Source organism: Rhea americana, unplaced genomic scaffold (genome assembly GCF_003343005.1).
Source record: "Rhea americana isolate MKP2758 unplaced genomic scaffold, rheAme1 scaffold_26, whole genome shotgun sequence".
Taxonomy (NCBI): Eukaryota; Metazoa; Chordata; class Aves; order Rheiformes; family Rheidae; genus Rhea; species Rhea americana.
Genome location: NW_028186379.1, coordinates 3774911 through 3789912, shown reverse-complemented (window position 1 = coordinate 3789912; position 15002 = coordinate 3774911). Strand labels below are relative to the sequence as shown.

The 15002-nt window shown below is 40.2% G+C and overlaps 1 protein-coding gene across 2 annotated transcripts in view; it reads left to right on the top strand.

Moving 5' to 3' along the window:
• The window catches only part of PLEKHA8 (pleckstrin homology domain containing A8), a 29186-nt gene that overhangs the window by 2876 nt on the left and 11308 nt on the right, over positions 1–15002 (top strand). The window contains exons 2-7 of one of the 2 annotated variants that reach the window (XM_085307528.1): positions 7348–7464; positions 8135–8290; positions 10499–10623; positions 12137–12295; positions 13213–13253; positions 13942–14099. In XM_085307528.1, coding sequence (XP_085163654.1) covers positions 7348–7464; positions 8135–8290; positions 10499–10623; positions 12137–12295; positions 13213–13253; positions 13942–14099 — 756 coding nt within the window. Of the gene's footprint in view, positions 1–7347; positions 7465–8134; positions 8291–10498; positions 10624–12136; positions 12296–13212; positions 13254–13941; positions 14106–15002 lie in introns of both variants that reach the window. The other variant, XM_085307527.1, reaches the window with a different exon arrangement.

Below are 15002 nucleotides of genomic sequence, written 5' to 3'. Positions count from 1 at the left end.
CAACTTCAAGGTAGATTAGCTTGCCTTACTGCTCAAACAAGTTACCTTGTTTAATAATAAATATACTTCCTTGCTTTATATAGATTAGGATAAATTGTGTTAGTGTTATTTCTTTTTTTCAGGTAGGCAAAGATGACTTTACCTTCATACTGAGATAGAGCAGGGCTCTGTTCTGTGTAGGTGGGTCYCTGCCACCTTGGCATTGATTCTGTGCTCATGCTGTAGTTTCTGCATGCAGGTGTCCCAAAGCTGCCTCTCTCTGAATTTAAAGAAGCTTTCTTTGCTCTGATACAATGGCCACCAGATAGTGAACTCCTAGATGAAGGGTTTTCTTTTTAAGTTCAAGCCAGGTATGGCAGCCTTGGATTCAATATGCTTGCTCAGAGGCCTAGCCTGTGAGCATCTGCCTGGGATCTTGTGTTTGCAATAAATGTGTTCTGAGACTGCTCTTGCCTACGCTTTCCCTCACTGAATTGGTTAAAACCATGAGGGAACAGAAACTCTACAAACAGGATTAACTCTGAAGTAGTAATTGAGATAGCACATTTTTTACTTGGGTGAATATATGATGCCTTTGCAAACTTCAATTAATGTGTTCTCAGACCACCAAGAGTTGGGCATCTTAAAAAGCGAAGATATGCAAGTTTGATAGCCACAGCTGAGCCCGCAGACAAAGCATGTAGTTTGATCTCTAGAGGTTACTGTGTTTTATCCTTTGCCAAAACACTCTATCTAACGTAAGTGTTGCTTGGTGAATGGTTGTGAAGGATAGGGCTGGGTTTATAGCAAGGAGAAGGGTGCTGTAGCTCTCCTTTTGGTGCTGTTCACTGTAGTAAGCAGCCTGGGAGACCAGCACATTGGCCTGGATCTTTCCTTTTCCTCTGCGTCAGTCGTGGCAGCCTGTGGTCCTTGCTGAGCATGAAGCGTTCTGGCATGGGCAGTATCAAAAGCTGATGGCTAATTGTAATGTTGTAATATGACCATTTTCAAACTGGGGGATGTTAACTGCAGAACAGGGAAAGGGAGAGATTTGAGGTGAGTTGCATGCAAAGGCTGCTCTTTGCTGTTTGGGAACTGTCCCTGACATGTTCCTGCTAAACTTGAGCTGTTTTGTTAAACTTACTTTCTAATTAAGAAAAAAAAAATCTCTAGGCTTTGGAGATTACCTTGTAAAAATAATCTGAGAGTTTGATTTTTCTCAGTTTTATAGAATGAATATATTATCACTTACCCATAGAGAAAAAAGAATGGAGTTGGGGAACACCTTGATTTGTGTTCAACAATTAAGCACTTCCARAGTTTGTTGTTGTTTTTTTCTATTTGTTTTCCCCTTCTACTGAAACTCAATTAAGTTCAGATCTTCAGCATAAGACAAAGTTTACCTGCACTAACCGGCCACAAGCAGGGATCCGGCTGCACTCCAGAAGCAAGGACTGTGTCAGGTCTTGGCTTGGGGATTAAAGGTGGCTTAGTCATTAGAAATGGAAAAATACCAAGAGAGTTCACTGATCTGCCTAGTATGCTCTGAATAATCAGTGAAACGGCTTTGACTTCTTGTCAGAAAGCTAAGCCTTTCCTGGTATTTAAATATGTCCTTTTTCAATAGTGCTGAGTAACTCTAACCCTAGCTTCATTCATCTTCCTTAAAGTATTAGACCCTCGTGGTCATGCCATCACTAGTTATACTGCAYCATACCACATACCAGTGTTAGTTCTTCCCATCTTCCTTCATGAATCATTCATTGCCATGTTATTGTTGTGCTCTGAGTTCCTTTCAATTTATTTAAAATGCCAAGAGCCCACACCAAGCAGTAAATCTCAGGCTGCATATAGTGCTTTAAATTACTCTTGTCCCTAATGATTCAGAATTCCTTAACAAGCTTGGAGGAGACTAAAGGAAAAACATTAGGTTTTATAGATTTATTCTGGATGCACATGCTAATACTGCTTAGACTGACTGTATTTCAGGAGCTGAATTTAAGAAATCTGATCTTTTGGAATGGGAAACATGAATACTCGTAGTTGATTTCCAGCTCTGAAAATAAGATCCTTTGTTTCCAGAAAAGGAAGCTGTCATTGAAAGCTTTGCACTTTGGCAAATATTCGATTTTTAAAAAGCTCTTGTTTATCATTGTTTTTTCTTCTTTTTAGCTCTCTCAGTCTAGTCCAGGTTTTGATGATACAAAAGTGAAGGCTGGCTTTTTGAGAGCTGACCTATACAGCTGAGGTTTTTGTTGTCTCTAGAGCTGTGATCTGGCCAGTATTCCTGATAATATCTGCCCTGAGACTGGATGTGGGCTTAGATAGACTGTGGAGTCTCACCCAGGCCTGGCTGTGCTTCTCACCCAGGTTCCTTCCGTGACAAGTCAGTTTGCTCTTTTTGGATTTTACATAATTATGTGTGTGTGGTTTGACCTTCATTCTCACCTCTTTCCTCTTCCGCTATTTTTTTTTAAATGCAGCAATCTCTTTAGTCTAACCTTTTTGGACTTAAGTAACAGAGCAAGTTTGATGAGGCTGCAGGAATTGGAAACAATGTCTTCTCTCTCCTTGGGTAGGGGAGGGTGCTGGAGCAATGCTGTGTAGCCTACATAGCTGTGCGGAGTTTTCTACCAGCTATGCTGCAGTACCAGTGCCTCTGCAATCTGTCTTTACAGTCCTATACCAAAATAAATAAGTCAATTACAGGAAATAGTTGGGTAGAACAGCATCAAAAGGTGTGGCRGAGTGATGGTAAAGAGATGCCGCTGTGTGTGTTTGAATTTGTTTCATTGACTCAGTATAGCCTGGTAACCACACTGCAGATCAGAGATAGGAGCTGCTAGTTTGCTTGGGCTCAGCATTGTAAATAGARGAGGAAAATCCGTAGAAACTCTTAAGAGTTGAATGTTTTGTTGCACACAGTGGCCTGAAATTAGTGCATCTTGAACAGTGACCTGAATTACTGAACTCTTGCCTCCATTGCCCTCCAAAAATATCACAGTATCAGAAAAGCTTCAAGTTTGGTCTTTGCTAGATATTTCTGTGCTAAACACAGCTTGTTCCTCAGTAAGAACACTGATGACTGACAACATTAAATGAATCAAACTGAGTCTCATGAAAGGTATACATAATTGATTTTCAAGAACTGAATACTAAGATTCAGTGTGTGGATGTGTAACACTGGGAAGCAAATCGAGATTTTGAAAGCTATTATTTTGTCCTTTTGCAATCTGGAGACTTCTATGGCCTYAATTCCATAGGCACATCCATACAGACAGGCATTAAGCCCAACAGTGTACCTTTTGGACTGGTATGAAATATCTGTGTTATGTAGATACACAGGGAAACTCAGTGCAAAGCTAAGTTTTTCAGCATGAGCCAGGGCAGTTCAGCAGTCTTCCTTCTAAGCTGAAAATAGGATCTCTTGACTTGATCCTGTGTTTTAGCCATTAGAGATGCATCCTCTAACTGGAAAATTTGACTTCCATAAACAAAATGCCTGCTGTTATAAAGAGAGTGCCATGTTCCAGCAGTAAGTTATGTAAGGGTAAGGTGGTGTGTATTGGGTTACATCTGCTACCTAAAAAAAAAAACAAAAACAAAAAAAAAAAAAAATCAGGAGCAGGTTGTGTTTTAACAAAGGTGCAAACGTCATGATGTTCATGGACTTAAGTCAGCCCTGATAACTGGAGGAGGATATGTGCTGTTTTTTTCTCTTGCTTTTTGCAATAACCAGCACTGCCTTGGTCTTGTTAGAACCAAGTTTCGTGCAGCTTTCACGCAGCTCCTAATCTTGGACACAGTGCTGGGCAGAAGCAGTAATTCATCCGCTCTTTGGTTTTGGAGATAAAGGTGGTAGAAGGTGGTGGTATGTTGAAGATGTAGCACAGTTTTAGTTGATCTGAGGTGATATGAAAGGATGGCTATTGCTTGTGCTTGCTGTGAGATGTCTCTGACTGTCAGAGAGGCTGCTTCAGGCTTCTCCTCCCCAACTTTGCAAAGAAGGGTGAGGAGCTGCCCCTGCCTGTTCTGCAGCTGTGTTATGGGCAGCAATAAAATCTTAGGGCTGGTCAGTGGTATTAGCAGCAGGGATACGACGGTGGCTTTAAGTCCTTCTGTTAGGAGCATGTTGCCATAATATAGAAGTTCTGCTGTTTTTTTCCCATCCACACTTAATACCTGAATTAAGGTCAAAGAAATCCAAAGACTAACACACCAACTTTTCTGRAGATTTATGTTGAAGCTCAAGAAATTCAGAAGCAAAAAGTATTGCCTGATCTAGTGGGAGACAACCAATAATAAAAACCTGGAAGTCTTGCCTTTGTGCCTTTTAGAAATGCAACTGAAACTGGCATCTCTTAATTGCAGCTTGTTTTCCAGGTCGTCAGTTTGACTACTTGAGTGTGTAATTCTCCCAGATGGGTTGACTTTGTGGATGTCTGACATGATCGACTTGCCTTCCAGTTCCACCTCCCACCCCCACTCCCTTGGGGCTTGGCACTTTGGAACCAATGCTTTCTGGAGCCTGAGTTGCAACATTAAAGTTTGAATTATGTCCAGATCTCAACGATGTTATCACGAAATGTCAAGTTTGCTCAGTGATAATTGCATCCAGACTTCCTGAAGTGTAGCAATGGGGTTAGGCRGATCTTTCAGTTTATGGGAACTTATAAAGAAATGCTGAATCCTTAGCAGGCGCAGACTCGTTAGGCACATGTTTTGTGTGATGGAAAATCTYGGGTCTTCCAGGTACTAATTTTAAGTTTCACATAAGGGTGAAATATCTATTAGGACCTTAACCAATGTCTGGTAGGTTGTCTGTATGTCTTCATTCAGTCTCCTATGACTTGTCCATTAAGCTATTATCGCTTCTCATGTGGCTTGTATTTTATCAGTTTTTTCTGCTAACAAGGTCAATTTTTCTGTTAATGACTRTGAGGCTGAGACAAGCTGTAGAAGCTTGTTTTGTCAAACAGCTATGTTTTGTCCTGCCCTGTGCACTAACAGTATAAAAAAGCATAGTAAATTTTTTCTTCAAAAATGTCTTTGCTAACATCTTTAAGGTCTTAAAGGATTCAGCTTTAACTTTCTATCAGATAGTCTGAATGCTTAGGCCCACACTTTGCAGTTTTCCTAGGAGAGTTAATGGAGAGAGAATAAAACAGAGTAAGCCTGAGATTTGTGTTCATGGAGTGACTTTTTGTTGCTTTGGATTTTTTTTGTCTGCTCTTTGCTGGTCTGCAAATGTGGAGCTCCTATAATTGAAGATTACCTCCCTTTTGCGGTGTCCATGATTTGTCAGCCGTGTGTTATTTTTAGCTAGTTGTTTAGGATAACCTTCCCATGGCTGCTGAGTCAGTGCCATTGAGGACCAGGTGGTCAGTGCATCTTCTGACAGAACCTTGCTGTTGCTTTTATGGGTTTATTTAAGAAAAAAAAATGTATTTTTATTAGAGTAATAAATTCTGTTCTGAAAATACATGGCGTCTTAGTTAACAATTGCATGTCGTTGTCTGTTTAGCACTCACCTAATGAGGAGGAGTTCTGCAAAGCAAGACAGATAATTGCTGCTTTCTCTCTTCACTCTCAAAAAAACCCTACCCCCAAAACAAAACAAAACAAAACTAAAAAGCCATCAACAAACTATATTGAGTCACAGCGTATTTTTAACCAGTCTGCAGCATGTTGGAGGCAGAGTTCTGTGTGTTGGTTAATCRATTGCGCAGCCTCTGATTGACAGGACGTAATTTTGTTGAGGGTCAGCCGCTGCTGCAAGCCCTAGAGCCACTGCTGAAACCTTGGGGTGCAGCAGCAGGACCTCTGGGCCGAGTTAGTCGTGTGTATTCACTGTGGGGCTGCGCGTTGTTCGGAGGTTGGTTCTGTGCCGCTGACTGGCTGAAATAATTAAYAGCTCCTCTCTGAAGAACAAGCACTCCATCCTCCCCTTTCTTTTTTTGCAGGTTTCTCATATTGCTAAGGACTTTTAGGATAGTTTTGTTATTTTGGTGAAAAGACGAAGAAAATGCGAATTTTTAATTTCTCTTTTTTGTTCTCTTTTTCTTTTTTGAGAACATTTTAACATTTTATAATAGTTTTTGTAATATTTGAGTATTTTAGAAGTGTTGGGGGGGGAAGGATTTCTGTTTGTTTTTCTGCCACCTCTAAGGTTCAGTAATCAATTGGAGCAGGTTGGCCCTGGTGCCATAGTATTGCTTGTAAACAGAAACGAACCAAACTCCTGYTATTTGCATGTGGCTTTAGGGTTTTACAAAGTTGAATTGAGTTGTGGTTGGTGTAGCTTAAACCACTAGCTTTTTTTTTTTTTTTTGGGGGGGGGTGGGGTGGTTCCTGTCTGTTCCCAAGAGACAGTTTTCCAGCCCAGTGCTGGAAATCAGGTATCTCAATTCCACTGGGCCTGACCAGGGAAACTTGTTGCAGCTCAGTACCGAAAGCAGATTTCCCCCAGTGAACACTACTGTCTTAYTTCTTCTTATGTTAATGAGCTCTTATTTTGTGAGACGTAAATGCCAGCTGTCATGTTTCATTCATTTGTATGTTTTTCATGTCGAAGGAGTGCTTTCARAAGAAGAGAACAAAAGATGTGTTTTAGTTCTGACGCGGGGCAGCAGGATGAGCAAAAGCAGTATCCAGCACTATTGTGCTGGAGGCCAGGGCAATGTTGTTGCTTTTTTGTTTAGCCTGAGGTTTTGGTTATTCTCTGGGAAGGGATCCAGAAGTACAAATTATTTATTAAAGACTTTTCTTTCCCTCTCTCCCTCTCCAGGCAGCATGGGAGTTTCAAGAGCTATTTAGAAGTTTTTAGTTGAAAGATAGTGTTTAAAGATCAACACATCCCTTCCTGTTCCCTTTTTTTCCCCTTGACTTAATCTCTTGACCTTTGTTTCTCAATATAATTTAACCAGTCTTTTGGTTGCAGGGAAAGACATGTAAGATGAGACCACTGTGTTGGCTTTTGAAAAGAGTGAAGAGGTGATTGGTGAGCGATAGGAGGAATTGAGGGGTAGTGGACTGAAAAGTTGGTTTTGGAAAAGAGAGCCAGTGATAAAATGTTAGCAAAACTACTGAACATGACATATGGCATCTTGGGAACGTATTGCCAAGGCTTAGCTGAGAGCCTCTGAGACCAACAAGCTGCATAAGACGTGTATTTACCAGCAAGCAGGGGTTGTGGTATGTGACATCCAGGACTGTCCACAGAATCTTGCCTATTCAAACAGATTCCTTTTTCTGAATGAATTACTCTTGGATCTTTGGTGGGGGTCTTATTTATGGTGATTTTTGAATTATAGAAATGTTGGAATTCCTGGGACAGAAGTAACTGAGAAGTACAACTTTGTTTTTCAGGCTGGCAACCTCGATGGTTTCTTCTCTGTGGTGGTATCTTGTCCTATTATGATTCTCAGGAAGATGCCTGGAAGGGTTGTAAGGGAAGCATCCAAATGGCTGTGTGTGAAATTCAAGGTAATTAAGATACAGTAGCACACTGAATAAATTTTGTCCAATAAGTATATGTTACATTGGGATGAGACTTCRTGTCACAAGAGCTATCTGATGTCTTGATTTCTTTCTTCTGTATTTGTAGGAACTCAGTAACTTGATCTATATGCCAGTTTTTATTCTATAGTATTTTGAAAATGTTACAAGAACTGCAAGTCTCTAATGTAATGGATATTCTACATGGAAGTATGTCATTATTTTTCTTTATCCATGGTAAAAGGGTGCACAGCTTCAACTGACTTCCTAGGCACAAAGTTTACACCTAATGAYTGGCTTGCCATGACTTTGAGGTTCAATTTTGGGCAGGGAAACTGAAAGAAAGGCTTGCTAAAAGAGAATGCCCTTTCTGTAAAGAGTCACAGATGGTGTTGTACTATCCACAAAATTGCCTTTCATAGCTTTTTGTCCCACAGCTGTTAGGCATGTGTGCCCTGTCTATTCACTAACTCAACTGAAGGGTTGCAGAATGGCAGTAGGGGAAGTTTGGAAGTGTAGATTCCTGCTCTTCTGTTGTTATTTGACTTCATGTACATATTTGTTGGGATATTCATTTGGGCTGGGATGGTCTGAGGGAGAGGCAATATGTGCCATGCTTACTAGGAGAGGTCTGGCCTGAAATCTGTGKTGCCTCCAGTTCATCCTGCAGATAACACCCGAATGGACCTGATCATCCCAGGGGAGCAATACTTCTATCTGAAGGCAAGAAATGCAGTTGAGAGACAAAAGTGGCTGGTTGCATTAGGAACTGCCAAAGCCTGTCTGACAGACAGCAGGACACAGAAGGAAAAAGGCAAGAACTTGCTTTTGCTGCTCGCATACTGTTTACTTTTTATTTTCCCATCCTTAGCCTAGGATGTGCATACAAGGATGACAAAATCTGTACTTGAACTGTATCTAACCTGTGCTGCAGGTCTTCAGTGCCACTAAAACCAAGCCAYGAGGACTCTAGCTAAAAATCTCAACCATTAATTCTCAATGCAGGGATTTGAAAACTTTACCTTTTCTTTTAAAATATGCTATGTATAAATCATTGGAGAACTGTGGGCTGATAGCCTTCCTGTGTACAAGGAGTGACTAGCTCTAGTCTATGGGTTCCTGGGATGCAGACTGTTTCTGTTTTTGTGGAGTTAAGTCCCCTCCACCCCTCTATCTGCTGACATTCTGCCTCATACTAGTGCCTTGTTCCTGCTTAGCTTTCCAGTTTCTCAAACCTTTTCCTTCTGTATTYTAACTGGGCTGTCTGTGCTCTTCAAAGACCCCTTTGCAATTAAAATAAGTGTTTGCTATTGATGTTAAATGTGCATACTAGTCTTCATAAAGTGAAATTTAATTATGGTCAAGCCATAAATATTAATTTATCTCTCTCTGGACTTTTACCAACAATCTCCACTTTCACAAAGAAAAGTGCTCTTGCTTACAAACTTGGTGTTATTTTTGAGTCACACTGTGAGGCCTTATGCCTTAGCCAGGTGCAACCTCAACACAATGGCTACATGGAAGATGATAAAGAGAAAATGATAATGGGTGATGCTCAGCAAATGCTTGGGGGAGAGTGTTCCTCTTAACTTTCCCTGAGGTGAGGAATAGTTTCTCTTCTGCTAGCTGTAGTATGCGTCTTCACTAGGCTGTGCAAATGCCAGTTCAAAATGACTCTCCGCAGGAGATGATAGTGTAGGGTCCTAAATAAAATGCAGATCTGATCCACAATGCCTATATGAAATCACAAAGATGCAGAACAAAATTATATCTATGAGYTGACATGTAGTAGTACAGAGTGAAAAGCTACTGATGTGGTTACAGAACTARATTATATTAGTCTTGTTAAAATACAAATTTATTTCTTGATATTAATAATTCTGAAACTCGAATTCAGATTGACTGTTAGTCATGATATATCTGGAGTACTGTGCCCAGTTCTGGGCCTCTCAGCACAAGAAAGATTTGGACATACTGGAACAAGGCCAGTAAAGGGCCACTAAGGTGATTAAGGGACTGGAGCATTTAATATATGGGGAAAGCCTGAGAGAACTTGGATTGTTTAGCCTGGAGAAGGGAAGGCTCTGAGGGATAGTATCACTGTGTATAAATATCTGGTGGGAGAAYAAAAAGAAGATGGAGTCAAACTCTTAGTGGTATCCTGTGAATGGACAAGAGGCAATGAGCACAAACTGAAATACAAGAAATTCTTTTTAAACATGAGAAAACTTTGTACTAYGAGGGTAGTTGAACATTGGAACAGGTTGCCCAGGGAGGTTGTAGAGTCTCCATAGAATCACAGAATCAGTAAGGTTGGAAGGGACCTCTGGAGATCATCTAGTCCAACCCCYGCTCAGCAGGGTCACCTAGAGCGTGTTAGACAGGGTTGCATCCAGGCRGGCCTTGAAGATCTCCAGAGAAGGAGACTCCACAACCTCCTCCATCCTTGGCAATACTCAGAACCCAACTACACACAATCCTGGAGCAAACTCTTCTAGCTGACCCTGTTGTGAACAGGGAGGTTGGATGAGAGGATCTAGAGAGGCCCTTTCCAACCTCAACTATTCTATAATTCTATAATATATATTAAATTTTTGTCAGAAAGGACCTGTCTTTTCTTTCCTGTATTTTCAACCAAGAACCTCAGGCCTCTAATTCAGTGTAATTGTACCTTAGATTTACTGAAAAGAAAAAATACTATATGTCACAGTTCAGTTCTGTTAAAAAGGCTTGTTGAGGTCAAATGTACTGTACTTACTACTCTTTGTTCTAAGTTTTTACATTGTATTTTAACTTTTGGAAAAGCCTAGCTGGAACATGCTGTTCTGTCTGTGACAGAAAAAAAAAAAAAGCGTGTTTTCATCTGTCACAAGTGGAATTAATGGCCAAACTAGATGAAGTCTCTATATTTTGATCTGAGAAAATGTTTTGAAATAGAGAAGTATTGATTGAATTAGACTGGATAATACTGTTTCAACAGCTCTCCAAAATCAGAAATTTAACTTTTTTGTTTCATTTTTAGAATTCACTGAAAATACGGAAGCCTTGAAAACTAAAATGTCTGAGCTTAGACTGTACTGTAACCTCCTTGTTCAGCAAGTGCATAAAACTAAGGAAGCCAGCATTTCTGGTGTATCAGAACCAGAGGTACAGCTTTTTTTTTAATGTAAACCAGTTCTGCAAAGTCTTGAGTGTTCTGAACTCCTGATTAGCCAACGCAATAACTTTTCATAGCTACTTAATATTGTGCTATCTTTCAGCTGAGGTCATGTGGGAAATAGTGTACCTCCACAACAGTTCTTGTTCAATGAAGTAATACTGGATTGTTATATAGAAAGGTAGCAAATAACTTTCTCTGTGTTGAGTAGTAAGCAGTGAGATGACCCTAAGGTAACCTATCGATTTCTTCTATTTCAGTGTAGATCAGGTGCATCAAAAAGGCAAAAAAACCCAATCTTTTGTAATGAGATAGCTTGACAGAAGTGAATGTTTGCCTGCCCCCAATTAGATTGCGGTTCAGAATCATTACAAWTCTGCTTCTGGCTTGGCGGGGGTGAGGGAGGGGGAATCTTGTTCTGAACTAAAAACTTTAAAAGGTCAAGAGATAACACAGACCTCAAGCAAAATTGAGAGGAAGAACTGCTTTGTTAGCATCTTCAATAAAAAGTTACAATTTCAAACCTGAAGAGAAAACAAATTTGTTTTACAAATTTTTCTGAGCAAAGAAGCCTCATGTAAGAAGGGTCTCCTACTGTTAATGATCTGCCTCTTGATTTGGGAGCAGGTGTGTGAAGAGGGAGGCCCATAGCTTCCTAGAGAAGCCTGTGCAAAAGAAGGTGTGGGAGGTCCAGGATGTCTCCAGAAGGAGACCTATCCTCAAGTGCAGAACAGGCAGCCAAGAATACCTGAAGGTTAATCATCTGTCTCTAAAAATACCTGACAAACTACAGTRTATTACTGTGGTAGTGTAGACTGTGGTAGTGTCAACAATGTTGTGTATAAATGACTAAAAGGCTTTGTTAGAACTTGTAGCTTACGAATGTCAGCAACAAACCTGTAATGTGGTGTTTGTCCAGCTCGTAGTTCACTGATATGGGGGAAAATTCACTTTCTCTCATCTTGCAGCTATTTAACTCTAAGAGTTTATTGATGAAAGCATTTTGGCATCAATAACTACACTTTGGAGAGATGAAGAGTTTTGCGACAAGTGCTACTTTATTCTGTTTGCAATATACTTTGGTTACAGGAATTTTTTGCTCATGGAGTTTTTTGAACTTACTGTATTTTCAGATCCCTGTATTCATTTCACTTGCTTACTCTTCATTTCTCTTGTCAATAGTGTCTTCTCGAATGCCACTGTTGGATACACCAAGGCTTGTATTTAATATACTTTTAACACTGGAGATAAGGGACACGAACAGACATTGCTGTTAAAATGCAAATGAACCGAGCTTSTTGTAGTGAGAGGCCAGCAAGAGCAGTAATGCTATGAGAGGGCGTAGTCCCAGTAGTATGTGATGCCAGTTCTCTGACACTTTGCATTTTAATTCAAGTGAAAAAGGAAATATGACTGTAGCAATAGTGGGCTGCTTTGATGATGGATACTGCAAGCGAATCTTTTGTAGTGAGTCAATGTCTTCTAATTGGTTTCTTCCCACAGAGTGGTATTGATATGGGAGCTCTGTTGAAATCAACATGTGACACCTTCCTGAAGACGCTTGAAGAATGTATGCAGATTGCAAATACTGCCTTTACTTCTGAGTTATTACATTGGACTCCACCTGGATCCCCACCTTTAGCAGTTTTCAGATCAAATAAGGCCTGTATCCTCTTCTCTAAGTCTTGGCACAGAAAGTAGGAAGCCTTRTTTTAGAGCAGAACTTGTGGAAGTTGAGAATGAAATTTACCCATGTGGTAGCTAGCAGTCTTCCACTAGGCATGCTCTGGCCTGCAAGTGATGTAGGGCTTTGTTTGTTTGGCTTTTTTGATGAGCAGTGACTAATCCCTAACTTCTAATGATAGGTGAAAGTTATTAGTCAGTAACTTTTAGGGGCTGATGCAGCTGCAGACATTGATGTTTCAAAGTAGCCTGGCTGTGTGGCAAGCTGATCCGTTATAGGAGCTCATAGCAGTAATTATGATCTTAAGTTATTGTAGTATCATATTTGTCRTAGTATGCCAACAGGAGCTGGTGAGATTATCTTTTCAGTGGCAAGGGCTTTTTCTCGGATCCTTGGAACCCGGAACCTGCAGCTGGAACCACAGCTGCAGATGTAACTCTAGTAAACAGCAGATCAAGGTGTATGCAGGAAGGTGGATGCTTCACTGTGTCTGTGAAATGAGTTTACTCCACCTTACCTGGAATCTGGCCTTATATTTCTTGATAAAGTCTCTTTATTTACTCATTTTTTGTTTTTTTCCCCTCTGAAATAAGAGATGTAATGTATTTGGTACTTCTGACCATCTTTGCCTTAGCTTTGTTCACGTGCTATGTGGAGTCTCCTTGGCACTTGCTAGCTAACTAGCCTCTGAAAGAAATATCTTTTAATAATATTTTAATCCTGTAACCATGTAGCACGTTTTTGTTTGTCTTCATGCAACCTGTAGTTCGGACAGGTAGCCAGCATATGCTTAGTTCTTTCTCTGACTCTAGTTTGGGTTTTACAAAATGTGAAGTTTAAGAAACCTGATAGACTGCTCTTAGTTTAAAGAATATTTTTCTTCTTCATCTTACAGATAAAACATTCGGTCTTGTCTAGTCACACCACGACAGAAAGGTATAATAAAAATATTTATTGWCAATCTCTTTCTAATTTGCTTTTGGTAGTGTTTGTTCCTTCCATGTTTTTCTCTCTGATATTACCAGTATTTGATATGGGCAAAACTGTATTGCTCTGTGCTACAGACTTGGAAAAAGACACAGCAAAAGCCTCATTTGCCTCATGTCTTTCCCTTCTCTGCCATTTTCCTTTTATTTTCCTTCTCCTTCACTATCACTTTGACCTCCTGGTGACTGACCAGTCGTCTCTCTCCCACTTCACTGTGCTTTCCTGTATCTTTGGTTCCACTCTATATGCTCATAAAATAATTGCTAGAGAGCAAACTGTAATTTGTGGAGGAAATGGCGAGTGTGTGTATATATAAAAGCACTCTTGAGGGGCTTTTGTTTTAGCTACAACAGGTGTCTAACTTCCTTTTTTTTGTAATCAACTGTATTTTTTGACTCTTTAAAATMATTGTGAATATATTCAATAATCCATGAATGGGGGTCGAATCATTGATATAYATCCTATTTGTTAAACCTACTGGTTCCTTCTATTATTTTAGACGAGTTAGTTTGCTCAGCAGCCTGTGGGATCCTTGAATTCTGGTAACTATTTTTCTTGTTTGTGYATTTTCACATGGAGATTCTTACCAAGCAATGCTGTATACACTAATCATTATTCTTTTCCTTCCTTCCTTTAGGCAGATGGAATTGAACCCCTGTGAAAATGGTTCTGTAAAAGCAGAATTTAACCATCAAGAGCAAACCCTTATTAATAGCCTGGCACATTTAAACTTGGAAACAAATGAGGGGAGTAGTGATGTTCTGGTTGAAGACCACATAGAAGAGGATTTGGCAGGTGAATGTATGTACTGTGTTTTATTTGAGATTGTTACTCTTTAACTGGAGGAAGCCTGTGAGTGCTGATACCTTGCTTCCCAGGAGAGGGGATGTTAGTACWAGACTAACTAATTTAATCTGATATCTGCCTGCTGTCAAGTTGTCTTAGCATAGCTCCTGCCCTTGTTGATAGCTAACTTAGTTCTGAATGGAGAGCGAGATTAAAGCTCTTTCTTGAACAAGAGGAGGCTCTTCTGGATGCTAATTGACATAAGTGGCAATGCAGTTTGGCAGAGCTTGGGCTATTCTTGCTCAGTGGCTAAACACTTCATTCCTGATGCTCTCTGTTAACACCTGTGCTAGCACACATGGCTGTGTTATCAGAAGGGGAGCACGGAAGTTTTGTTTTGCTGTCTGAGAGGGCTTGACCCTGTAGTTGCTCATAATTGCTGTGGCAAATCTCTATGGAAAACTAGCCCCTTTCCCCCACAATTAAGAGCACTTTAGAAAGTACCTTATTTCTTCCCATTACTTCAGCAAGACATGAAACTTGGATTTGTGTGTGGCTTCAGTAAAATTCTGTTGAATTCATTTGGCATTAAATTCTGTCCACTGTGATTACATTGTTAAGGGCTGCTGAAATTAMAATCAAGTCTTTACAAGTAACATGATCTCCATTCTTGCTTCTGTTGAATGGACTATATCATTTTTGAACAGTATCCTCCTTTGCCTGGCCATTATTCCAGAAATTGGCACTTATTATAACCATGCAAAACAAGCCCCTTTTTTCAGGGAGATGAGTCTGCTTCCCTCACTGTACCTAACCAATTCCCCTCTGAAGCTCTTCTCATAATGCTGTCCTCACTGAGGATATGTGGTCTCACTTGTGTTGGCAGCTACCATCTGATTTGTCTGATGGAAA